The 23,611-nt window shown below is 40.8% G+C and overlaps 1 protein-coding gene and 1 long non-coding RNA gene across 2 annotated transcripts in view; both read left to right on the forward strand.

The window, feature by feature from the left end:
* Positions 1–12,722, forward strand: part of LOC138768813 (uncharacterized) — a 40,689-nt gene extending 27,967 nt beyond the window's left edge. Inside the window, exons 8-14 of the mRNA XM_069946768.1 lie at positions 4,244–4,296; positions 6,577–6,641; positions 8,304–8,509; positions 8,726–9,097; positions 10,401–10,664; positions 11,843–12,106; positions 12,547–12,722. Of these exons, the coding sequence (XP_069802869.1) occupies positions 4,244–4,296; positions 6,577–6,641; positions 8,304–8,509; positions 8,726–9,097; positions 10,401–10,664; positions 11,843–12,106; positions 12,547–12,722 (1,400 nt within the window). The remainder of the gene's footprint in view (positions 1–4,243; positions 4,297–6,576; positions 6,642–8,303; positions 8,510–8,725; positions 9,098–10,400; positions 10,665–11,842; positions 12,107–12,546) is intronic.
* A 1,998-nt stretch (positions 12,723–14,720) lies between these two features.
* On the forward strand, positions 14,721–22,916 carry LOC138768952 (uncharacterized). The gene is made up of 4 exons (XR_011359187.1): positions 14,721–14,810; positions 18,636–18,680; positions 21,553–21,611; positions 22,893–22,916. It is a non-coding gene; the product is annotated as an uncharacterized lncRNA (long non-coding RNA).
* Positions 22,917–23,611: the final 695 nt, after the last annotated feature.

Raw genomic sequence — 23,611 nt, forward strand, 5'->3', positions numbered from 1 at the left:
AGGGTTTGAGAAGCGGGACCTGTTGATCACAAATGTACGTCTGTCCATTTATCTAATTTTGTTAGAAGGTGCTGAGGGCTCTTCTCACTCCACATTTGTGAGCATCCAGCAAGATAGACAGACAGACAGATAAATAGATATGATAGATAGATAGATAGATAGATAGATAGATAGATAGATAGGAGATAGATAGATAGATAGATAGATAGATAGATAGATAGATAGATAGATAGATAGGAGATAGATAGATAGATAGATAGATAGATAGATAGATAGGAGATAGATAGATAGATAGATAGATAGATAGATAGATAGATAGATAGGAGATAGATAGATAGATAGGAGATGGATGGATGATTGGGTCAATTTTTGTAGGTTTTGGTGTCCACAATTGTTCAGGGGGTCTGTTGTAAGGGTCTGTGTTTTCTTAGGAGGCCAGGATTAGTCTAGGGTCTAAATTTTGACTATATTGAAGAAGTGCCATAAAGTGGGGTTGTAAAAACTACTTGAAACTTCAATGTAGCAGTTTGGGATTGATCTCCATATATATTAACCCCATATATATTGGTAAAGCATAAGGAAACATATTTTGCACGCCTTAGTTATATCCATGTCAAAATTTATAATACTGTATACTTCTATATGTAACTATTCTTATTTTTCACAGCTTTAATAAAAGTTTTCTTATAATCCTCATGGTTGTCTTATTTTAACTGGATAATATGGGGACACTATCCAATTTAAGTGAAACCATATTTAATGGGAATGTCCAGCCTTTCAGATTTTTGGTAAAACATTGTTTTTTATTGGGGAGGGAAGTTTACACCGTTTACCCTACGGTAAAACTGGCATGTTATCTATGTTCCTCAAGTCGGTACGATTATAACGATATGTAACTTGTGTAACTTTTATTTGTTGGTCTATGGGGCTTTGTGGGGTGTAATTTTTTTGTGCCATGATCTGTAATTTTTATTGGTACCTTGCTTGCGCATATGTGACTTTTGATGGCTTTTTATCACAATTTTTTGGGGTTTTTGATGCAGCCAAAAATGCGCAATTTTGCACTTAGGATTTTTTTTTAGTGCTTACGCCGTTTATTGTGCAAGATCAGGAATGGGATGATTACATAGTTCGGGCAAATATGCACGTGGTTATACCAAACACTTTTTAACACTTACATTTTTTAACAAAATTCATAATATTTTATTGTTAATAAATAAAAATTCACATATCCATAGATGAGACATGATCCCTCCGTTGACCACAACCATACAAAAATAGATCACAAATGTAAAAGAGGGTCATAACAGAGGGAAAACAGAAACTAACATATATACTAGTAATCTAAATTCCACCCTCCCCTCCCCATCCTCCCTCAATCCTACCATTCCCCCCCCCCATCCCGTGAGCAGATGTGACAGCGAGAAAGGAAATAAAAAAAAATAAAAACTTGATAATAAACAATATTGGATAAAAAAGGGTATCACAAAGATTAGACAGATTTGTAAAGCAGGGGAGCTTATTAGTTTTCACGAGTTGGGGAAGAATCACCGATGTGAGGAAAAACACTTATTTTTATACTTTCAGATTAGACATGCTTTTGTATACACGGTAAATAAGGAACTGTTCAAATGAAAGCCAGCATAGAACTGTCCAATTAATCTTAGGAATGGGGAAGGCTAGGAAGGACTTATCCTTAATTTATAAGAGTCTGATGGCAAATAGCACCATTGGGAAAAGTAGGGGAAGAGCTTGCTTGAGGTGGGATAGAATGATTGGTCCCCTGGAGGAGGAAAGTTGGAGAAGTGTGATGAGCAACATCAATATTGTATCCCTGTGTGAAACACATAAACTGATTCAGTTCAGAATAGTTCAGATTAGTTTGTTGTACACCGTATGGGCTGAACAGAATGGGTATTCGAGGCCCCAAATGTGCTAGAATGGATTTAATAGCAGATATGTTACATCTCTTTTGGTCATGTGAATTGATCCAAGACTTCTGGAGCAAAGTGTGGGTTCTGGTTGAAAAGAAGCTAAAGAAAACTATACCGTACTCTCTGGCGATTGCTCTCCTAGGGGACACTGCTAGTCTGCAGACAAACACCCTACTCCTTACCCGATTACTGTTTTATGCACGGCTAAGTATTCTCAGCCATTGGTTCTCTCCGGTTGCCCCTTCCATTATGGAATGGCGAAACAGGGTGAATAATGTACATATGTACGAAAAAATTTGGTTTTCGGGAAAGAAGAAAGGAGTGGCTAAGTGGTTAAGAATTTGGGAGGATTGGCTGGAATAGGGTTTTTTTTTTAACACTTACATTAATTCCCCGTGGGGAACTTTACTACAACTACACTGATCTATCATATAGATCAATGTAGTATAGATAATACAGCACTGATCCATTAGATCCTGTGCTGTATTACTCTGATCTGCTGCAGACCAGATATGTCGATTACCAAACCAGGATCAGTGTCAGTTCGACGCTAAGGCCTGGTGGGGTAAGTTGAATGGATTGTGATCACAGAGGTGCGATCCTGACGGGAACGCAGTGGTTCAGAGCGGAGTCGTGGTGTGGCCCCCTCTGAACTCCCCCTAGTGGTGCCAGGGCGCACAGGAACATCCTGGGTCATCTAGGGGTTTAAGAAGTCAGTTGATTTTTATTGACACCCAACCCCGCTGATGGACAGCCCACTCAGATGATCAGTGACTGCAGTGGCGTCACTGACTGCCTCAGCGGGATGTCCATCAGCAGGGTCATGAAGTCAGCTAAGAAGAAGCAATCAGAGCCTGGTGGGGTCCAGGATCAGTGATCCAGTGCTGGAGAGGCACTGGAACAGGTGAGTAGTGATGGTATTATGTTCCGCCCTGTCCCTGCTGTTTCAATTTTTTTTTACAGTGTTGGACTCTTCCTTTAACCCCGGGACATTTTCAATTTTTGCTTTTTCGTTTTTTCCATAGCACTTGCATTTTTTCGTCTAGAAACCCACATGAGCCCTTATTTTTTGCGCCACTAATTGCACTTTGCAATGACAGGATGAATTTTACCATAAAGTACACTGCGAAACCAGAAAAAAATTCAATGTGTGGTGAAATTGAAAAAAACAAAACAAAAAACACTTTCTTTTATTTTTGTTTTTACGCAATTCGCCCGGGGGTAAAACTGTCTTGTTATATATGATCCTCAAGTTGTTACTACTACAACGATATGTAACATGTATAACTTTTATTTTATCTGATGGCTTGTAAAAAATTCAAACCATATATGTTCCTTAAAATCGCTCTATTCCCAGGCTTATAGCGCTTTTATCCTTTGGTTTATGGGGCTGTGTGAGGTGTCATTTGCGCCATGATGTGTTTTTATTACAATTTTTCTGGAATTGATGCGACCAAAATGGGCAACTTTGCACTTTGGGAGTTTTTTGGAGCTTACGCCATTTACCGTGCGAGATCAGAAATTAAATAAATTAATAGTTTGGGCAATTACGCATGTGGCGATATAAAACATGTTTATTTATTTATATAACATGGGGAAAGGGGGTGATTCAAACTTTTATTAGGGGAGGATTTTTTTTATTAATAATAAAACATTTTTTTTACACTTATACTAGAAGTACCCCTGGGGTTAGGGTTATTACCCCCTGGGGTTAAAGTTATTCCCCCTGGGGGACTTCTAGTATAGACACATTGATCTCTCATTGAGATTTATGCAGTATAGTAATAATGCAGCCCAAAACAATAGAGTGCTGAGCCGGGATCAGCCCTGGCCTATGCCAGATGAAAGGAATAGCTCCTCCGCCATTGCGTGGCGCGGGGGGGGGGGAGGTCTGCCCACTAGACACCAGGGAATGGGTTGCAATAAGTATTCAGATGCAGCTGTCAACTTTGACAGTTGCATCTGAATACTTAATTAGCGGGCACGGCAATCGGACCGTGCCCGCTAATAGCCACGGTCCCGAGCTACATATAGCACTACATATGCCCACTAGACACCAGGGAATGGGTTGCAATAAGTATTCAGATGCAGCTGTCAACTTTGACAGTTGCATCTGAATACTTAATTAGCGGGCACGGCAATCGGACCGTGCCCGCTAATAGCCACGGTCCCGGGCTACATATAGCACCAGGGATTGTGACGGCCCCGCTCTGAACTCCCCTAGCGAGCGATGGACGTACAGTTACACCCAGGGTCGTCTAGGGGTTAAGCTCTATATTTTTAAAGGAAAATCTGTATATTATTAATAGAAAAGAGTCAACTTCAGTTTGGAAGGTTGGCCAAACTTTTAAGCAAAGTTCATGTTTGTCTAAACTGAAGCTTAAACAAACCGCACTAAAACAGGTAAATGATTGCAGGTGTTTCACTGCTATTCAGTTCCCTAATTAAGTTTCCTCATCTCTATTTATCTGTCCATGTTCCCCCAGTGTCCCCAGGGATAGACTGGACAAGCTGATTAGAAGGGCCAGCCCGGGAAAGCCCCCTGGACCCAGTACAGGTGGTGGGGAACAGAAGGTTATTGTCCGTGGTGAGCTCCATGCTGGAGAATGACTCCCATCCCATGCACGAGACTGTTATAGCACTGGGCAGTACTGTCAGTGATCGACTGCTTCACCCAAAGTGTGAGAAGGAACGATATCGGAAGTCTGTCCTCCCCGCTGCGGTCAGGCTGCCCACATAAGCGGAGATCATTACATACAGAGAATGGAAATATTTTAAGCATGTGATATCCTTTCTACCTTTATATCTTTTTACCCCCCCCCCCCCCCCAATCTACTGTAACTATAAAGCCTTTACTTTACCTTGGAGCTTTTTGTATTTGTAGTATTTATGCTGCTGTAACACACAGAATTTCCCCATGGTGGGACTATTCAAAGATCACCTTATCTATTTTATCCTATCTTTTCTATGTGTATTAAATGTTTGAGCGCCATCTTGGATTGGGTTCGTTCCAAAAAGTTGTAAAGTTCATAACGAATCTTGGTTTGTGAAGTTCAGTACTCTTACCTCTAATTATTATTATTTTGGGCAATTTTTTGCGTGCGAGTCAGTAGAGAAGTAGTGATGCATACATAACTCAGTTTTCTCTGGTCAGGATATCTGTTTTTTAGAGTTATGCAGGGGACACAACATTAACTCTCTTTTTATTTGCCTAAAAACAAGGTTATTTTCTACATAAAAACTAAAGTCAGTTACATCTGTCAGCATAATGCTTGTAATATCAGAGGGCTAAAAGTAATTGGATGAATAGAAAAATATGTGGACTGAAGGGGCACTGCATGAAAGAAAAATCATCTAATTGTACAGTACTTACACTGCATGATTGGTGGGGGTTTCCTGTGTCATGAAGATAGTGTCATCTTTCCCCTGAACCTGTGGTAACTTCTTGTTACATTACTCATCTCATCTTACAGTTTTGAGAGCTTACTGTAAATTTAGCTTAAAGTGTCACTGTCGTTAATTTTTATTTATTTATTTATTTATTTTTTTTGCAGAAATGAATAGTACAGCCGATTTTAAGAAACTTTGTAATTGGGATTAGAGGCCGAAAAATGCATTTTTATCATGAAAAAAATCAGTTAGAAGCTCTCCCCCCTGTCTTTATGGTTCTCTATGGAAAGGGGAGGGGTTGAGAGAGATGAGGCACCAAAACAGGACAACAAAGAGTTAATTTACCTCTTCATCACTGGGCTATCTCCTCTGAAGTCAGCACTGACCTCTTTGACCTCCGAATACCGGCTTTCACACAGGTCTTGCTGTGTAATCATTTGTTCTCTGCTCTCTGCTGGTGACTAATCTCCCTCCTCCCCCTCCCCTCTCCTTAGGTGACACAGGGCTCCAATAATGTAAAAGAGTCGATATTTCCTGATAATGAGCAGTGAATGAGAGAGAGGAGGGAGGGGGGGACCTGGGGAAAGTCTTTTTGAATGCAGATAATAGCATATTTGCCCAATAAACTCAATTATAAAGTTTCTTAAAATCGCCTGGACTATTGATTTTTGCAACAACAACAACAAAAAAAAAAAAAAATACGACAGTGATACTTTAACTGTAAATAAATTATTAAGTTCTATTTGTGTTTAAAACAGGCAAAAAAATCAATTGCAAATATGAAGTATATGATCTCCCCTGCTGATTAAAAATGATTTATTGTTAATGACAGTGTCCATTTGATGGAGTAAAGGAGTATTCTAACGTCAGGAAAAATAAGGAAATGATAAAGAAATATTTAGCTCTTTTTACCCAAAATTACTAGACTCCGCCCCTCCACCATTGTTTTCCTCCCTCTCTCTTTGCTTTCTTCCAAAAAAAGAAAAAAAAACAAAACACTGGATGTAAATAGGTTGCATGCGATAAAACACTTTGGCACTCTAAGGGCTTTTCCTGCTGAAATCTCTATTTTAAAATGAGAAATGGGGATGTGAAAATTAACAATTCTAAAGATGTGAGATTGAAGCGGTAGGAGGCGTTTCTGCTCTCCGAAGAAGAAAATTTAAATTTTACTGATACTCAGTTTTTGTAACTTTAAAATCTGCAGTCGTTCTGTTTCAGTTCTTTAAAATATCAATATTATCTGGTTCAGAATGAAGCGGAGAAACATCGGTGGTTTATGGATAATACTGACAACCCTGTCCCAGATGTGGAGAGGTAAGTGTGATGGATCCACGGATTCTATCCTTTAGAAACTTATTATATCTTATGTATTTGTAGGTTTGTAGGTTTATTACACTTGCATTGGCACTAGTATATTCCTGTACAGAATTGTCTGGACATAATGGTTGGATATACAGTATTCATAAGCTAGAGGGGGAAACCCTTTTTTAGACTGTTGAATTTGCCCTTTTTTAATGTGTTATTGTTGATTACGTTTCAATTGAATAAAAATAAACTGTGCTTATATTTTGTGATTCAAGTCAATTTTTAGGGGTGATATTTTTTTTTTATGTAATGGTAAAGCCATTCTAAAAAGTCACTTTTTTTAATTGTAGATTTTGTATTCTACTTTTTTTTTTTAGGGCCCCGTTAACATCAACTTACACTCCCCCCCCCCCCCCCCCCCTTCATTTGAATGGTGCAAAGTGCAGATTACAGTCGTGGCAAAGCTAGACAAGAAAGTTGAGTGCCCCAAAATAGTTAAAAAAAAATAATAATTATTACTTCTAAAGGCTCTTAATCATCTATACCTTCAGCAATGCCTAGTTTTCTGCAGGAAAGACTAAGAATGAGCATTGCTCAGTCTGTCTGTACACTCAGTGGCCCAGAGGTAAATACATTTGCTGTCCATCCATCGCTGTCCATTCAAAGAATGAACAGGTTCATTCTTTGAACGGACGGAGGAATCCGCCCGTGCATAGAATAGAGTCTATGGCACAGGCCGAGATGTGCGTGGCTGCCAGAATCCGCGAGCAGGCGCGAGCTGTGGAATCCACAATGGGTATTCCGTCAGGATTCTGTAGTGTGCACATACCCTTACTGGTGGCTACTGCAGAACAGGGGTCTCTACAGGCCACCTCTGGCAACTGAAATTGTCCTTGAGACTAGTCTTGGACTGCCCCACTGAAATTCCAAGTGCATCTAACATGCCCAAAATTTATTTTATTGATGACATTGAGTGAGCCCTCCATGAATCTAATTTGACAAATTAGAGTTGAGACCGTCAAAAAAATTAATTTTGGAAACCTAGAGTTGAGACCATGAAAAAATTGAGTTTGACACATTTCAGTTGAACCCATCAAAAAAATTAAGTTCAACAAGCTAGAATTGAGACCTTCAAAAATTTAAGTTTGAGAACGTTGAGTTAAGCCCTTCAAAAATAGAATTTGACAAGTTGGAGTTGAGACCTTCAAAAAATTGAGTTTGACAAGTTAGAGTTAAGATCTTCAAAAAATTTAGTTTGATGACATTGAGTTGAGCCCTCCAAAATGGAGTTAGAAGCCCTTGAGATAAGCCCTCCAAAATGGAGTTAGAGGCCCTTCAGGAGAGACCTCCAAAATGGAATTAGAAGCCCTTAAAGTGAGTCTTCCAAAATACCACCCTTGTGCTGAATATCCTCTCAAACAGAATGCTGGTGACAGAGAAAGCTAGTACCCCGAAGGCATAGAGGAAAAGTTATAGCCACATATCCAGCTTAGAGACAAAATAATTTTAGGGTGCAAAAGGGTCGGGAGGACAGGGTTATGGTGGGCCAGGTACTCCCTCAACATTTAAGACCTAGATGTTCCAGCACTTTAGTGGCTCGGGTCAGCCTTTCACCACTATCAACAACACAGATACTAAGGCTCCGCTCCAGCATTGGATTTTCCCTCTCAGATTTCTCCACCATGTGGTGAGATTTGAAGAGCCATATACCCATTATGAATTGCAAGTCCATCTGATCCGGGATCTTTCCCTCACTACCTTCGAGAGGGCATCTAAAGACGAACAGGAAATGCCAAGTTCTTATACTCTGGAGGTCACAAAGGTTAGCCAGCCAATGAATGTAGACACTGTTCTTGTGATACCAGCGTGCTCCAAGGGTCTGTTATTGGCTAAAAAAAAAGCGTCAGGCAAGGTGGGAGAAACAAATTTTCACTGCATTTTCGGTCGGATGCTCCTGGGGATATCAGTCGGTTAGTTTGCACAAACCTTCTGATAGTTCCCCTTTAAGGAAATGTATCTTTTAATAACTATATGGATTATTTTCTACATGCAATACCTTATATGTAATAATGCCGTACTTTATCTTTCTACAGGTATCACATGTCTCGCTGGCTATTCTATACAAGTGTCTCCTAGTGTCAGTGTACAGGAGGGTCTCTGTGTCACCATTCCTTGTACCTTTACTGCTGACGGTAGAAACACATTCATCAATTCCTATGGATACTGGAGGCGGATACCTCCCAATACAGATTATATTGTAGCCACTAATGATGAATCTAATAAACCAACAGAGAAAACAAACTTCTATCTGACGGGAAATCCGGATACTGGAGACTGCACCCTGACCATAACTGATGCCAGGAGAGAAGATCAGGGGACGTATTACTTTAGATTTGAAGAAAGCAAATACAGTAAAGTTAAATATGGTTATAAAAGAGAAATGCCAACCCTTATTATAGTGACCGGTAAGTGATGTGCAGGATCCTTCAGTACAACTGCTGGTGGACCAGCCTGTTTATTTTAAAGCTATAATAGACAAATCACTTAAAAATAAAACAAATGTTTAGATTAAAATAATTAAATAAATGTTTGATTTTCCCAAAGTGACCAATCACAAATCAGCATTCATTTATTGGATTAGCAAATAAAAGAGTTTGTAGAAATCTGCCCCAATGTTTGATGGAGATATAGTAATTTTTTTGGCTCTGGGTGCATGGAAAAGCTGGATCCCGTCCTGGGAGAAGTTCCTTGGACTGGATGCAACTTTTCCAGGCACCCGGAGTGAAGCGACATGGAGCGGCACAGACTTCAAAGGCAGCCGACTGATAAGCTGATTGCCAAGCAAACAAATCGATTCGCTTTGTTATTACTGTAAAAAAAAATTTTTATTTCTAATTATATATTTTTTCCATTATTAACATTAAGTTTGTTATTTTGCAGAATTAATTGTACCTTTTAACCCCTAGTCGACTAAGGATGTACCGGTATGCCCTGGAAGTCTGTGCCCAGAAGACCCTGGGCGTACCGGTACGTCCTTTTCTATGAAGCGCGCTCCGGAGTGGAGCGCGCATCATAGGAGGTGGGGGCCGGCTGCAGTAAGCAGCCGGCACCTCACCGTTAATGACAGGCTGCAGCGATTGCACTGCAGCTTGTCATTAACTTCTTAACCGCCTGGAAAACAGGGATACAGCCTATTACCTAGGCTGTATCCTTGTTTTCCAGGCGGTACTCGGGCTGTTTCCATCTTCCCCACGGAACAGGAAGGCAGCGGGAGTCAAATGCCAATTGTTCAGGTTCGAACAAACCTTCTCTCTCTCTTTCCAAGTCAGGTGGTACCTAACTCCTCACTCCAACTGTCTCAGGTTAGAAAGAATCAATGGGGAGCTAAATTGAAAGGGGCCCTCGCAGACATAAAGGAATAGATTACAGACCAGTTTATTCAAAAGAAGACTTAGTGGTAGAAAATCTTGATGGTTGCAGACATTAAGAGTGGCACAGTAAGCTTCATAGTTACAGAACAATTGCAGTAAACTTGGCAGTCTACTGTGCCAGGACAACTTTATGTTTTTTTTTCTGAGGGGTTCCTTACCAGAACCACTGTTTCATGACCTTAGGTTGTACCTAAAATGACTACCAACTTACCGCCATCTTACTGTATGTATTTAACCCCCTCTGTATTTCATATGTCTAAAAAGTACTTGCATAAATGAGTAGTTATAATGATATACATTATATTTTATTGTGTCTCATTGATCTTCCATCTTATAGATCTCACAGAAGAACCAGTGATCTCAGACCTTGGGACGGTGACTGCTGGTATAGATAAGACAGTGACCTGCTCTCCTCCTGGGAACTGCTCTTCCACATCCTTAGTTATCCAATGGAAGAAGAGTGATGTGTCCGGTATCTGGAAGAATTCACCTACTATAACATTTACCCCATCTCCAGATGATCACCAGAAAACTATCACATGTGAGATAATAACCCCCGGGGGGAAGACATCTAAGAAAACCATTCTTCTTGATGTCTGCTGTAAGTACTTACTTGAGAACTGGTATCGTTGGGTTGATGATCCTTAGGTTTGCTCCCTTCCATTGGCATAACTATTGGGGAGTGCAGCCCAGGAGTCTGAAGAGGGCCATAAAGTCTCTCTTTGCCATATGAGGAGGCCAGTACTGTAAATGAAGCATTATAGTTGAGAGGTTTTGCCCCCGTTCTCACTACCCCAAAACATTAAACTCTAAATCACCATACAACCCCTAAAGGCAGTCTGAACCCTAATTTACTGTTTAGAAAAGCTTACACTCCCCAATAACCTTATTATCACTACACAATTATATAGGCAGCTTTTGCTCTTCCCATCTCTTTCCCCTTTCCCCATTGACTATAGTTCCTCAGGACCCTCTCTACTCCCTTCCAGTCTATCATTTGGTAAGTTTATGTTTATTGCATCTGTTTGCTTTTAATTGTTTATTCGTGCGTCATGCCCGTGCCTGTTTCGAGCTTAGCGTGGCCCTTGACTAGTGGTATTCGGCCGAGACTGCGCCTGTAGTCATGTTTTGTGATTGTTTCATATGTTTTTGCATTTGTCTGAGCTCTGTCTGTATGCTCTGTCTGAATTGATTTTCTTACCACACCCGTCTCTTCTCTGTATAGATCTCTCTGGCCACTTAACATCCCCAGCCAGTTAACCCTTCACTAGTTATTAGTCTAGAGTGCTAAGCATCCCTGTGCTGTTTGCTCCGTGTTATGTTTTGGTTTTCCTGACCCCGGCTTTAACTTCATGACTGCCCTTATTGTCTTTCTTCCCTGACCACTGGCTTTTGTCACCCGACTATTATATGGATTCTGACTAGGTACCTTTGCTGCTCGCTTGTTGTGCCCTCTGCTTGCTGACCATTTTTTTAATTGTTTAACTGTCTTGTCTGTGTTTAGTGTTTGCACTTATCCTAAGTTGCCTGAAGCTGCTTAGGACTCACCAAGGCAAATAGTCAGGGAGAGTAGGCGGAACTAGTGGATGGTCCACCCTCAGTGTCTACCCTGTCCCTACCCTGACCAATATCTGCCAACAGGTTTATGACATCATGTTACTGCATTTACTTGATCTCCTTTATATTTTATGTTATTCACATTGAAAGTCAAAAGCTCTAAAAATAAATAAAATAATAAGCTTACAAAATAGTAAATTCTCCTATTTGTTCCTTTTACAGATGTCTCAGAAGAACCAGTAATCTCAGATCTCGGGACAGTGACTGCTGGTATAGATAAGACAATGACCTGCCATCTTCCTGGTAACTGTTCTGTGACATCCATAGTTATCCAATGGAAGAAGAGTGATGTTCCTGGTATCTGGAATAAATCGTCTTCTGTAACATTCACACCATCTGTAAATGATCACCAGAAAAACATCACATGCGAGGCCACAAACTTCATGGGGAAGAAAACTGAAAGAACCATTCTTCTTGAAGTCAACGGTAGGTAGATATTAGTTTTACAGACATCCATCCATGTCCCATCATAAAACAACAAACAGTTGAGATGCCTTGTCCAGATCATACATTCTACCAATAAAACTATTTATTTTTAAATTTCCAAAAATGGGAAATTGCCATTAGTGTGAAAAGCTCCAAAAATGTTCTCGGCTCTTACTTTTGACATCTATTAACCTTTTTCGTGAAAAGATAGAAAAAGAAAATTGCTACTTGCAGGGGCTTACGTATAGGTGACATGGCCTTCCTAGTTACCATCACAACTATCTCCCCATCACATTACTATGATCTTTGGGTTGATGTTCTACATTCTCATTTTCTAACATTGGAGTGAAGAGAAAATTTAAGTACAGCAAATTTAATGAACTCTGGAGCACTATATAATGTACTGGAGACATCCATATCCAATCTTCTATACCTTCTAGTGCCTTTGCCTGAAGACTCAAGTTCCTCAAGAACTAACGTTCCTGTGGGATTAATAACTGGAGGCAGCATCATTGTTTCTACAATTCTCTTCGGGATCATCTTTCTTGTGGTCAGGAACAAGAGGAAAAGTAACCCTGGTGAACTAAGTATGTATCTTCACTTATCAATGTCTTAGATCTGAGGTGAGCGGCTGATATAGAGAAGAAAGGTTGCAGCCCACTACCTGTGGCAATGGCCAGTGCATGATGGAAATTGCAATTGTGATGAAGTTTTTTGGTTTCCTGATCCTGGTTTCTATCGATATATTGGAGAGATTTGACATGTGACGTCAACTGTTTTTTAAGGTGTTTTGACAAAAGATTTACCAGCTATAAGGGAGGTATAATAAGAAGGTACATGAGTAATATACATTTAAAGGGTTGATCACATCTGAAATCTGAACTTTGATTTCTAGTAGATATAAGTAAAGCAGCTGGAAATTCGTTTTGCGAGCTAGGACTCGTTAGGATTTGCGAATCTAAGGGTCCGTTTACACACACAGATTATGTGACAGATATCTGACAGATTTTTGCAGCCAAAGCTAGGAATGGACTATAGACAGGGAACAGGTCATAAAGGAGAGACTGAGATTTCTCTTTTTTTCAAATCCATTTCTGGTTCTGGCTGCAAAAATCTGTCAGATAAATCTGTGTGTGTAAACAGACCCTTAACAAATTTAATTAAAACAGCCAAACTATAGTAGCTACAATACTGGGACTATGACAGAAGGGCAAATTTGTTAAAATATGTTGTTGTAAAAGTGTCAAAAATGGGAAAAAGTCAATCAGCCTGTAAGTCATCCATTTTCTGCCATTCCTCTCCTCTCTGTTCCTATATCGCTCTATAAGGGTCCATACACATTAGATTATCTGACAGATTATCTGCCAAAGATTTGAAGCCAAAGCAAGAAACAGACTATAAACTGAGATCAGGTCATAAAGGAAAGCCTGAGATTTCTCCTCTTTTCAAATACATTCTTGGCTTTGGCTTTAAATATTTGGCAAATATGTCAGATAATCTTTCTGTGTAAATGGACCCTCAGTCTCTCCCTGCTGTAACTGCCGGCTGCCATCCCGCTCTCTTCTCCACACACAGCCGACTGGCCACCTCCGTTACCGAACCGCCTAATATGGAGGGGAGGTGCTGACATCACAGAGGGGCCTGCAGCTGATTGGACGGCCACTAGGGATTATGGTTAATCTCTTTCTCCCGCCCAGTGACCCTCCAGACAGCATGTGTCGCCAATTTTTTTTTTTGCAAATTGACAGCCCGATTCACTGCGCTCATCTCTAATTTCTAATGTACTTTCCCTTTAACCTTGATCCTTACAGCAGCACAAGAATGGGTTGATTCTGCCGCTGTGTCCTGGTATAGATTCTTGAACTATAATATTGCATAGTTTTATTTATAATCCTTGCAATTTTATTTTATCCTGTCACCCATGTGTTGATTTAGGCAAAAACTGTCCTTTTATCATTGGTGGGTGGTGTTACAGACAATGCACAACAAGAAAAAAGCCTAAAATAGACGAATAATTGTGCACACCCCAATGATTGAAATTAACTTTATTAGATATACAAGCTAAAACCAATCTGTATACAGCAAATAAAACTATGGGGGTGGGGGGTTATATAATAAATAAATCAAATGCACAACAAAGAAATAATAAACACATTGGGGGAGATTTATCAAACATGGTGTAAAGTGAAACTGGCTCAGTTGCCCCTAGCAACCAATCAGATTCCACTTTTCATTCCTCACAGACTCTTCGGAAAATTAAAGGTGGAATCTAATTGGTTGCTAGGGGCAACTGAGCCTGTTCTACTTTAAACCATGTTTGATCGATCTCCCCTAATACCTTCACCAGCGTGACACAATATCACAAATAAGAGCGAGGAGAGAGTCGTCCCAGCACAGAACCCAGGGGGCAGGGCATATAGGTCCTTGTGTCTTGTGTCAATCATCCTGTCCTCCACCCATCAATGAAAACCCTCTTGATGATGTCACCAAGCCCGACACCATCAGGCAGATTTTCAGTGATGGGCCAAGATGAGATGAAGGACACAACAGTCAATATGCTCCGCCTCCATGACACTGTACACTGATGATAAAAGGTCATTTTTATTTTATTTAGTGACATATATAGGAATAATTTGTCAATCTGATGTGTTTCTCCAAGGCGTCTGTACAGAAAATCATGCAGCTGGGATGAAGGTAGACGAAGGTACGTTATCTATAATATTTATTTATGGGCTTTTCGTACTGTAGTTCCTATACCGTATACATGAAGCATAGACTTAAGAAACGTAGACAAATGTTTCCATCTCTGTGCCCAGGCATGCTTTTGTACATATGTGTTAATCGTATAGCTCAATGCTTCTCTGTGTTATTATATGATTTGTTTTATCAAAAAAGTATACATTTTACCCGTAAACTCATAACCTTATAAGTTGTTTAGAATTCCATTCAAATCCCGTTACTGTACATGTTTGATACATTAAACATATGGAAATATATAGGCTTAGCACTTGTTGCATTGGTCAGGGTATCTCCTCTTTATGAAGTCCTGATAATACAATTCCTTTAATTAGCCATCATTGACCATCCCTACATACAATGTAATTGTCATGGGTCCAGGAACAGAAGTGATGATTAGAAATGAGCGTCTCCATCTACTTCAGATTTTTCACCACAATTTGATTTGTTCAAATCTGATTTTTAATACTCACCCCCTCCTCGCTCCGGTCTATTAGATGTGTTGGACTGGTAAACTAGTCGTGTTGTACTACACTTCCATGTTACATAATAGTAGTTATAATACTTGTAGTTATAGATATAGTAAACAGGCAGATTTATTGTGCTAAAATATCTAGTTATTGGGAGTTTCAGCCACCAACCAGCCGGTTTGAGAATGCCGGAGAGGATTAGGAGGCCGACAGCAGCTAAGGGGTGAGAGTTACACAATTCACATAACTCCCATTGACTTCAAAGGGATCTGTGTACGGCTGGGTTCACACTACGTTTTTGCAATCTGTTTTTGCAATGCATTTTTTGCAAAAAAAAAAATGGATGAAAAACTGATGGAAAAACTGATGCAACTGTGAACATCCGTTTTTTCATTGACTTCCATTATAAAAAAAAAGGGATCTTTTTTTTTTACGGTCACAAAAACGTAGTGTTAACCTAGCCTAAATAGTGTAGCCCAAGCTATGCTGTTTAGAAAACTCCAAACTAAGTAAAGAGTATAGTTTGTTGGGCTATTCTGTTTGCAAAATTTCTTGTGAAGTCAATGAGAGTTACACTAATTGCATAACTTTTCAGCTCTTTTTGGCTTTTTGACAGACTCTTGCAGCCACAAACAGGCCAGAAAGGACTGGGAAGCCATATGAAAATCCCTTTAACAGTCATTCTATGTGTGTTAACACGTCTAGCTAACATGCTATAAGTCTGTTAAAGGGGTTATATAGCGTTAGAAAAACATGGCCACTTTCTCCCAGAGACAGCACCACTCCTGTCTCCAGGTCAGGTGTGGTTTGCAGTTAAGCTCTATTCATTTCAATGGAACTGAGTTGCGAAACCTGCACCCAAAGTGAAGGCAAGAGTCGTGTGGTCCCTGGAAGAAAGTGGCCGTGTTTTTCGAATCCTGGATAACCTCTTTAACTCTGACTGTGAAACCACTTTACCAGGTTCTGAAGAGTTTGTCCAGTAGCAAATATGTATGTCCCACCACATGGGGCCTCTTGATGGCACAGTATTATATAGATATTCTCTACTTGAAGTCATGTTTCGAAGAGAGAATATTTTTTGTTGAATTCTGTATCGGGAAAAAACAACAACCGTAGGCTGAAATTTTATTTACTTAGCTTAAGTAAAGTACTATAATCCTCTTTGGGTCTTGGGTTTATAAAGCCAATGTCTGATTTCTCTACAACCATTGATGAGAGAGAAGGGGGTTAAAGATAAGCGAGTAGTGGAATAATTGAAATTTAAATGTAGAACAGAACGTGAACAGACTATTTAATTGAAAATTTACCCCTGTTAAAGTCGAAGGGAGAAAAATGCTTGTTTCTTGGTGACCTCCAAGTGGTCGAATTTCTGTTTTTAAGTCCACAATGACAGCTCAGAAATGAATGCACACACCTCTGGAATACAACTAGGACAGCAGGGGAAGCATGCATGGGTGCATCTAACATGCCCAAGTCACAGTATTACACCACTAGCACAGGTTCCCAACAACACACTCCAAACACAATATATGGCGACAGGTGCCAGGGGTTTTACTGCTTTCAATGAGGCTCAGAGTGCAAAAAAAAACCTGCAACGCTTTTTTTTTTTTTTTTTTTTTTTTCAACTATGCCTACACAGGAATATATACTATATCTCAAGATTTACGTGTGCCAACAAGCGACAGGTGGCAGGTGTTTTACTGCTTTCAATGAGGTGCAGAGGTCAATCAACTACTGCGACAATTACTAACTAGGAAAAAATAGTCTGACACAAGTTGATGTAAGATAATTATAAGCTGCATGGCTGCCTGTCTGTGTCACTCTCTGATTTGCTGCCAGTCTATGCACTCTTAATGGAGGAAGCAGCTATATGCTGTCTGATAAGGGCTTTTATGGTCTCTCCTGCGTACAATCATGACCCCCTGCGGTGTTATGGCGGAGGTATGGCCAGTCACATGCCAGATGGTAAGCTGTGACGCCAGTTCTATGGTGGTTGGTCAAGATATAGCTGGGCCTGGTGAAGTTATGCCGTGACACCAGAGCTGCTTGGGCACACAGGTATGGTGGCACACCTGCTTATATTTTAGAGGGCCGGCTATACCTTGCTCTCCTGTGGTCAGTGACGTGTCGGGCTGTTGTGAGGTTCCTTGGGTTGTAGTCACGGTGGTCTGGAGTGGAGCAATGACCCACCCGGACTATCGGCACTGCCACCCACAGAAAGGGGAAATATCCCAAGGAGTGTTTGTGTACTGTGTTGGTGTGAGTTGAGGAATCACAGAGTCTCTTTATCATAAATAAGGTCTGCTTTACTTGGAGAATACTGGTGTACAGCAAATAATACAGCTTTGCCTTGAAATGATATGTCACACTTAATAAGACACTTCATAAGTTAGGATCCAGATCTGTAGTGAGCAGAGAAGGAGCAGTATGGACTGAGTTGCGTGCTGAGAGTATAGAGTCAGAGGAGTTTAGAGGAGGATGTCATGAGAGAAGTGATAGGACAGAAGAAGCGAACATGTTCATTGGTCTACAGATTCATGAGACATATCAATAAACAATGACCCTTATAGTTCTGCAGCTTTGCATCAACTAAGTATATACACTTACAATAGCTACATCTTGTGGCAAACTTGAACACTACTTTATCACCACTGACACACAAAAAGTACAAGCTTTTGCAAAGGGTGTAACTGCGAGCAACACCCGTGGTGGGACACCACATACCTTCAACACGTATAATGAAGGAGCCTATTCTTCGTAGTGAGCAGCAGCTGCTTGCCTGTCTGTAAGTATAAGCGGAGTTACTGTTAGCCAGTTGATTTGCTGATTATCCGGTGAGCTATGCTGTGCTTTGTATAGTTGTAGCCCTAAAAAGGGCTTTTGGGGTCTTGCCTGCCTCCAATAAGCTAAAACATCACTGTCCCTGCTTCAATCTCTCTCCCTGACTACCTTCATCTGATGACGAACAGGAAATGCCAAGTTCTTATACTCTGGAGGTCAGATGAGTAAGCCAGCCAATGAATGCAGACGATGTTGTTGCGATGCCAGCGTGCTCCTAGAGTCCCTCACACACACACCCTTTATAGTTATTGGCTAGAAAGAGATGCCAGGCAAGGTGGGAAGAGAATAAATTTTTTACTGCTTTATCAAAAACGAGTATTTCGAATAGTGTAGTCTTCGATCGAATACTACTCGCTCATCTCTAAAGGTGGGTAAAAATTATTACTTTGTAATAAAGTCTTTTGTTCTCTAATCCCATAATTCTGATCTCTCAGTGATTTATTAGGATAGTTTGCTAAGTTTACATAATTTGTTTCTCTAAGGTGTCCGGACAAAAGATCCACCAGCCAGGATGGAAGTAGAAGATGGTATGTCATTTATATTTATTTAGTTATTTATTTAGGGGCTCTCCAACAGTAGATGTGATATAAATCAAGTTTGCAATTAACATTCATTATAATATTTTTCTTTATCATGGAAAACACGGCATTTTCTGTTTTCTGACTCTTTTCTTTTAAAAAATAAATAAATAAACAGGAAAGAGTCAAAAAACAGGAAGTCCCGTGTGTCCCCGGCCATCTGAGCGCTCACAGAAAGAAGGCGGTCATGTGATTGACAGACACATGGAGCAGTGAATCTCAGTACTGGCCAGGACTTCATGTGTTTAGTCTTCTTTTTACAACCAGCATAAGACTAAAAAACTGCCTTCAGGAGACTGGACCTGGTTACAGTAAGTATAGCTGTTATATAGCTGCCTTCAGAAGACTGGACCTAGATATAGTAAGTATAGCTGTTATATAGCTGCCTTCAGGAGACTGGACCTGGATACAGTAAGTACAGCTGTTATACAGCTGCCTTCAGGAGACTGGACCTGGATACAATAAGTATAGCTGTTATATAGCTGCCTTCAGGAGACTGGACCTGGGTACAGTAAGTATAGCTGTTATATAGCTGCCTTCAGGAGACTGGACCTGGATACAGTAAGTATAGCTGTTATATAGCTGCCTTCAAGTGACTGGACCTGGATACAATAAGTATAGCTGTTATATAGCAGCCTTCAGGAGACTGGACCTGTATACAGTAAGTATAGCTGTTATATAGCTGCCTTCAGGAGACTGGACCTAGATACAGTAAGTATAGCTGTTATATAGCTGCCTTCAGGAGACTGGACCTGGATAGAGTAAGTACAGCTGTTATATAGCTGCCTTCAGGAGACTGGACCTGGATAGAGTAAGTACAGCTGTTATATAGCAGCCTTCAGGAGACTGGACCTGGATACAGTAAGTATAGCTGTTATATAGCTGCCTTCAAGAGACTGGACCTGGATACAGTAAGTATAGCTGTTATATAACTGCCTTCAAGAGACTGGACCTGGATACAATAAGTATAGCTGTTATATAGCAGCCTTCAGGAGACTGGACCTGTATACAGTAAGTATAGCTGTTATATAGCTGCCTTCAGGAGACTGGACCTGGATAGAGTAAGTACAGCTGTTATATAGCTACCTTCAGGAGACTGGATCTGTATTTATGGTGAGTTCAGCTTTGTTTTACAGCATGATAACAACAACAAAAAAAGAATGTATATTGCTTTATTTCACTTTTACTGTTGATTTAGATTTTGAAAGTTTTAACGACAGGGACAGTTTATTAGACAATTTATTTATTAATAGATGCTATATGTTTTATATGTTTTTCCATTCAAAAAAAGCATACACTCTTCTATTTTTTTATTTAAATTATTTGTAAATAAAATCCTGTTAGGCTCCGTTCATACGGAGCAAAACTAGCAGAATTCCGCGGCGGCGAACCCCACCAGCCTATGTGTCATAAGGAGAGTCTATGGGAGGTTTGTGCGCCTCCTTTCTTTGCATCTCTCAGCGCTGAAGAAGGAACATGTCCATTCTGCAGCGCTGAACCGAGTTTTGCTCCGTGTGAACCGAGCCTTGCTGAACCTGCCCAAAAATAAAAAACAAACACAAGAAACATACAGAAACCTCTACATTTTTATGTTTCCCCTTGAATTCCCATAGTTTTAACCCTATAGTCTTAACATTCACGACCACCCAGGCTGGGCTTTAACGCAAAGGGGCGTAAATCTACATACCACTGGGGGGCCACGCTACGAAGTGAGCTCAGGAGCTGAGCTCGCTTCCTAGCAGGTGGGGAATCAGCAGTCGGGCTCCACCGTTAATGACGGGCCGCTGCAATATCACGGCCGCCCGCCATTAAACGGGTTATCCAGCATGGGGGCACTGGGTTGGGGGGACCGGGGAGGAGGTGGCTGAAATAAAAGATGTCCACTTACCTCCCCGGTTCCAGCAGCAGGTCCCGCATCACGGCGCTCCGGTGCCCAGTTCCCAGCCGCTTCCTGGTGTCTGACGCCGCCCGAGACGCTACGTCTCAGGGTGGCTCAGCCACTCAGTGAAGGAGGCGGGATCCGTTTGAAGTCCGCTCGGATCTCGCCTCCTTCACTGAGTGGCTGAGCGGTCCTGAGACATAGCGTCTAGGGCAGTGCCAGACACCAGGAAGCGGACGGGGACCGGGCACTGGAGCGCCGTGATGCGGGACCCGCCGCTGGAACCGGGGAGGTAAGTGGACGTCTTTTATTTCAGCCACCTCCTCCCCGGTCCCCCCCAAAAAGTGCCCCCACGCTGGATACTCCTTTAACCCCCGTGACGTTTAACTGTAAGTGACAGGAGCATCTCCTGTCACTTACCGATCGGGACCCCTGCAGTGTGTCTTACCTCCGTGCAGTTTGATCTTCTGATAGAGTCTGCCACAGGCAGGCTCTATCAGAACATCACAGATAACACTGATCCCTGCTATGCTGCCGATCCCTCCACCTCTGAAACACTGGGTCCAGTTGGCTCACCAATCAGACCAGTTACTTCCTCCATTAACCCCCTCCGTACTGCCCTGAGACAGCAGATGGTGAATACTTAGGGGATCGGTGGACACAATCTCCTTGTGTGCCTCCTGAACCATAATTTCAGCCTGTGAGGTAGCATTTTGACTGACTGCGTCATCCGCCATACACGTCATCACCTGCTCGTGCTGCACTGCATTCAGTAGTAGTGTGCTGCGTGACCCTGCTAACCGTGAGTGGTTGCTAGAGATCCTGCATAGGCCGTGTTCTTGTTCTCCCTCAGCAGTAGGCTCTTTCCACACTTCAGTTTAGATTTCACATCTGCAACAATTTTATAAAGTGTGCAACCAATTTTGTGTTTGTTTTTCCCAGTTAATTACGAACATGCACCAGTGGTCCAGCCGAGGAATAAAAGCTGTTTAAGTACGCAGGTAAATATCAGTGTACTAGTGTCCAGCGAAAATCTTTTTCTTTCAAATCAATAGGTTTCAGAAAGTTATATAGATTTGTGATTTACTTCTATTACAAAAATCTCAAGTCTTCCCATATTTATTAGCTGCTGTATGCCATGGAGGAAATGTTATTTTCTTTACGGTCTGACACAGTACTCTCTGCTGACATCTCTGGCCAAGACAGGAACTGTCCTGAGCAGAAGAGGTTTTCTATGGGGATTTATAGAAAACCGAGACAGAGTTCCTGTCTCAGCCAGAGATGTCAGCAGAGAGCACTGTGTCAGACTGAAAATAAACATGTTTACTGGCAGGTTTTCTTAAAGGTACAGTACAATTCAGATACAGAGAGAATATTGTCAGCGTTTTCCCTTGAATATTGGTGATAGTGCTTAAATTAAACTTTAAATAAGTGGCACTTAACTTGCACAGTCTTTAGGTCATAGGTCAGGTTTTAGTTAGGAGACTTGTAAAGAAGGATAGGGGGCTACCAGGAAGGGGCCTGTCTTTGTAGTACAGAATTCTGTTGGGATGACCTTGCAGTTGCGTTACTTAAAGTCAAGAAGAAGATAACCGATACTCACAGCAATTGACAGACTGCCTAATGCTGAAAGAGATCTCGGAGAGCCAGGTCCTGGAATTCGGGTTTGGGAGAATACAAGAAGAAAAATTAGTCTAGATTACCCAAGAAGATGGAGCAGTAGTCAGCGGAACACTTTGACAGAAAGATAAACTTCTCCTAGATAGTCCTTGGTCAGCAGAAAGGACTTCCTGAAGAAAAGTAGAATGGAACATTCCCCAATTCCAATTTAATAATAGTTGCCCCTGTGGCTGTTTATTAGGCCAAACTAGTGGGAACTTGTACAAATAGAAGCAGCTTGTTAGGTACATGGGCACCTGAACACAGCGCTCAGTGTCTGTGAGGGAACTCTCTGTTCAGTAAAATAAGGGCCCATTCACACTATGGAATTGGCGCCCATATTCCGCTCGGAACCCCTGCCCTCTACAGACTCTGAGCCGAATCCCTATCTCTTACAATGGGAGGCCTCGCGCACCTCCGCCTCTTCGCTCAAAGAATTGACATGTCAATTCATTGAGCAGAAAAATTTTAGCACAAGGTTAAAACGTAATAAAATGTGAAAAAAGCTAAAGACTTTCTAAATGCATTGTATATAATAGAAGACCACTTGGATTCGCAAACTATTTCTTTTTCTATAGTTTAATTCTATTGCTATTTCATTGTCTGTTTGTTCTCTTTTTCAGGACAAAGATGAGCCAGAAGAGAACATTTATGCCAATCAATAAAAAAATTTAATTGTTTGAAAACATGTGAATTTCAGGATTTTTTCCCCCTGTTTCTCTGTCACTTAAATGGGAACTCAAGTGAAAAAAAAAAATAAAATCTTTCAAATCAACTGGTGTCAGAAAGTAAAATAGATTTGAAATTCACATCTTTTAAAAAATGTGAAGTCTTCCAGTAATTATCAGCTGCTGTATGTCCGGCAGGAAGTGGTGTGCTCTTTCTCGTCTGACACAAGGCTCTCTGCTGCCACCCCAGTCCATGTCAGGAACATTCCAGAACAGTAGAAGTTTTTCTATTTCAATATTTGTATAAATATTCTTTTTCCTATTAAAGAATAAAAAATAAAAAATCAGTTTATTTATAATATACATAGAAATGGACAGTACTCTTCATTTACACATCATATGTCTCAACTCCCTTATGGGCATGTGCCTATAGGTATTTCCAGCCCTACATGTACCTACAGAACATTTAGATGTCAGGGAATATAGGTCCCCCAATCAATGGGAATACTTAAGAAAATGCTTATATACAAATCCTATAGAAACAACATAAAACATAATACAGAATCCAGTGGACATGATAGGAGTCCATGTTATCCTGGTCTAAGACAATTTTATTTTTTTTTTTACTTCTGCGTATTCAGATTCTGGCTGCCTCGATGGCACTGGTGGTATTA

The sequence above is a fragment of the Dendropsophus ebraccatus genome, chromosome 12, assembly GCF_027789765.1.
Source record: "Dendropsophus ebraccatus isolate aDenEbr1 chromosome 12, aDenEbr1.pat, whole genome shotgun sequence".
Taxonomy (NCBI): domain Eukaryota; kingdom Metazoa; phylum Chordata; class Amphibia; order Anura; family Hylidae; genus Dendropsophus; species Dendropsophus ebraccatus.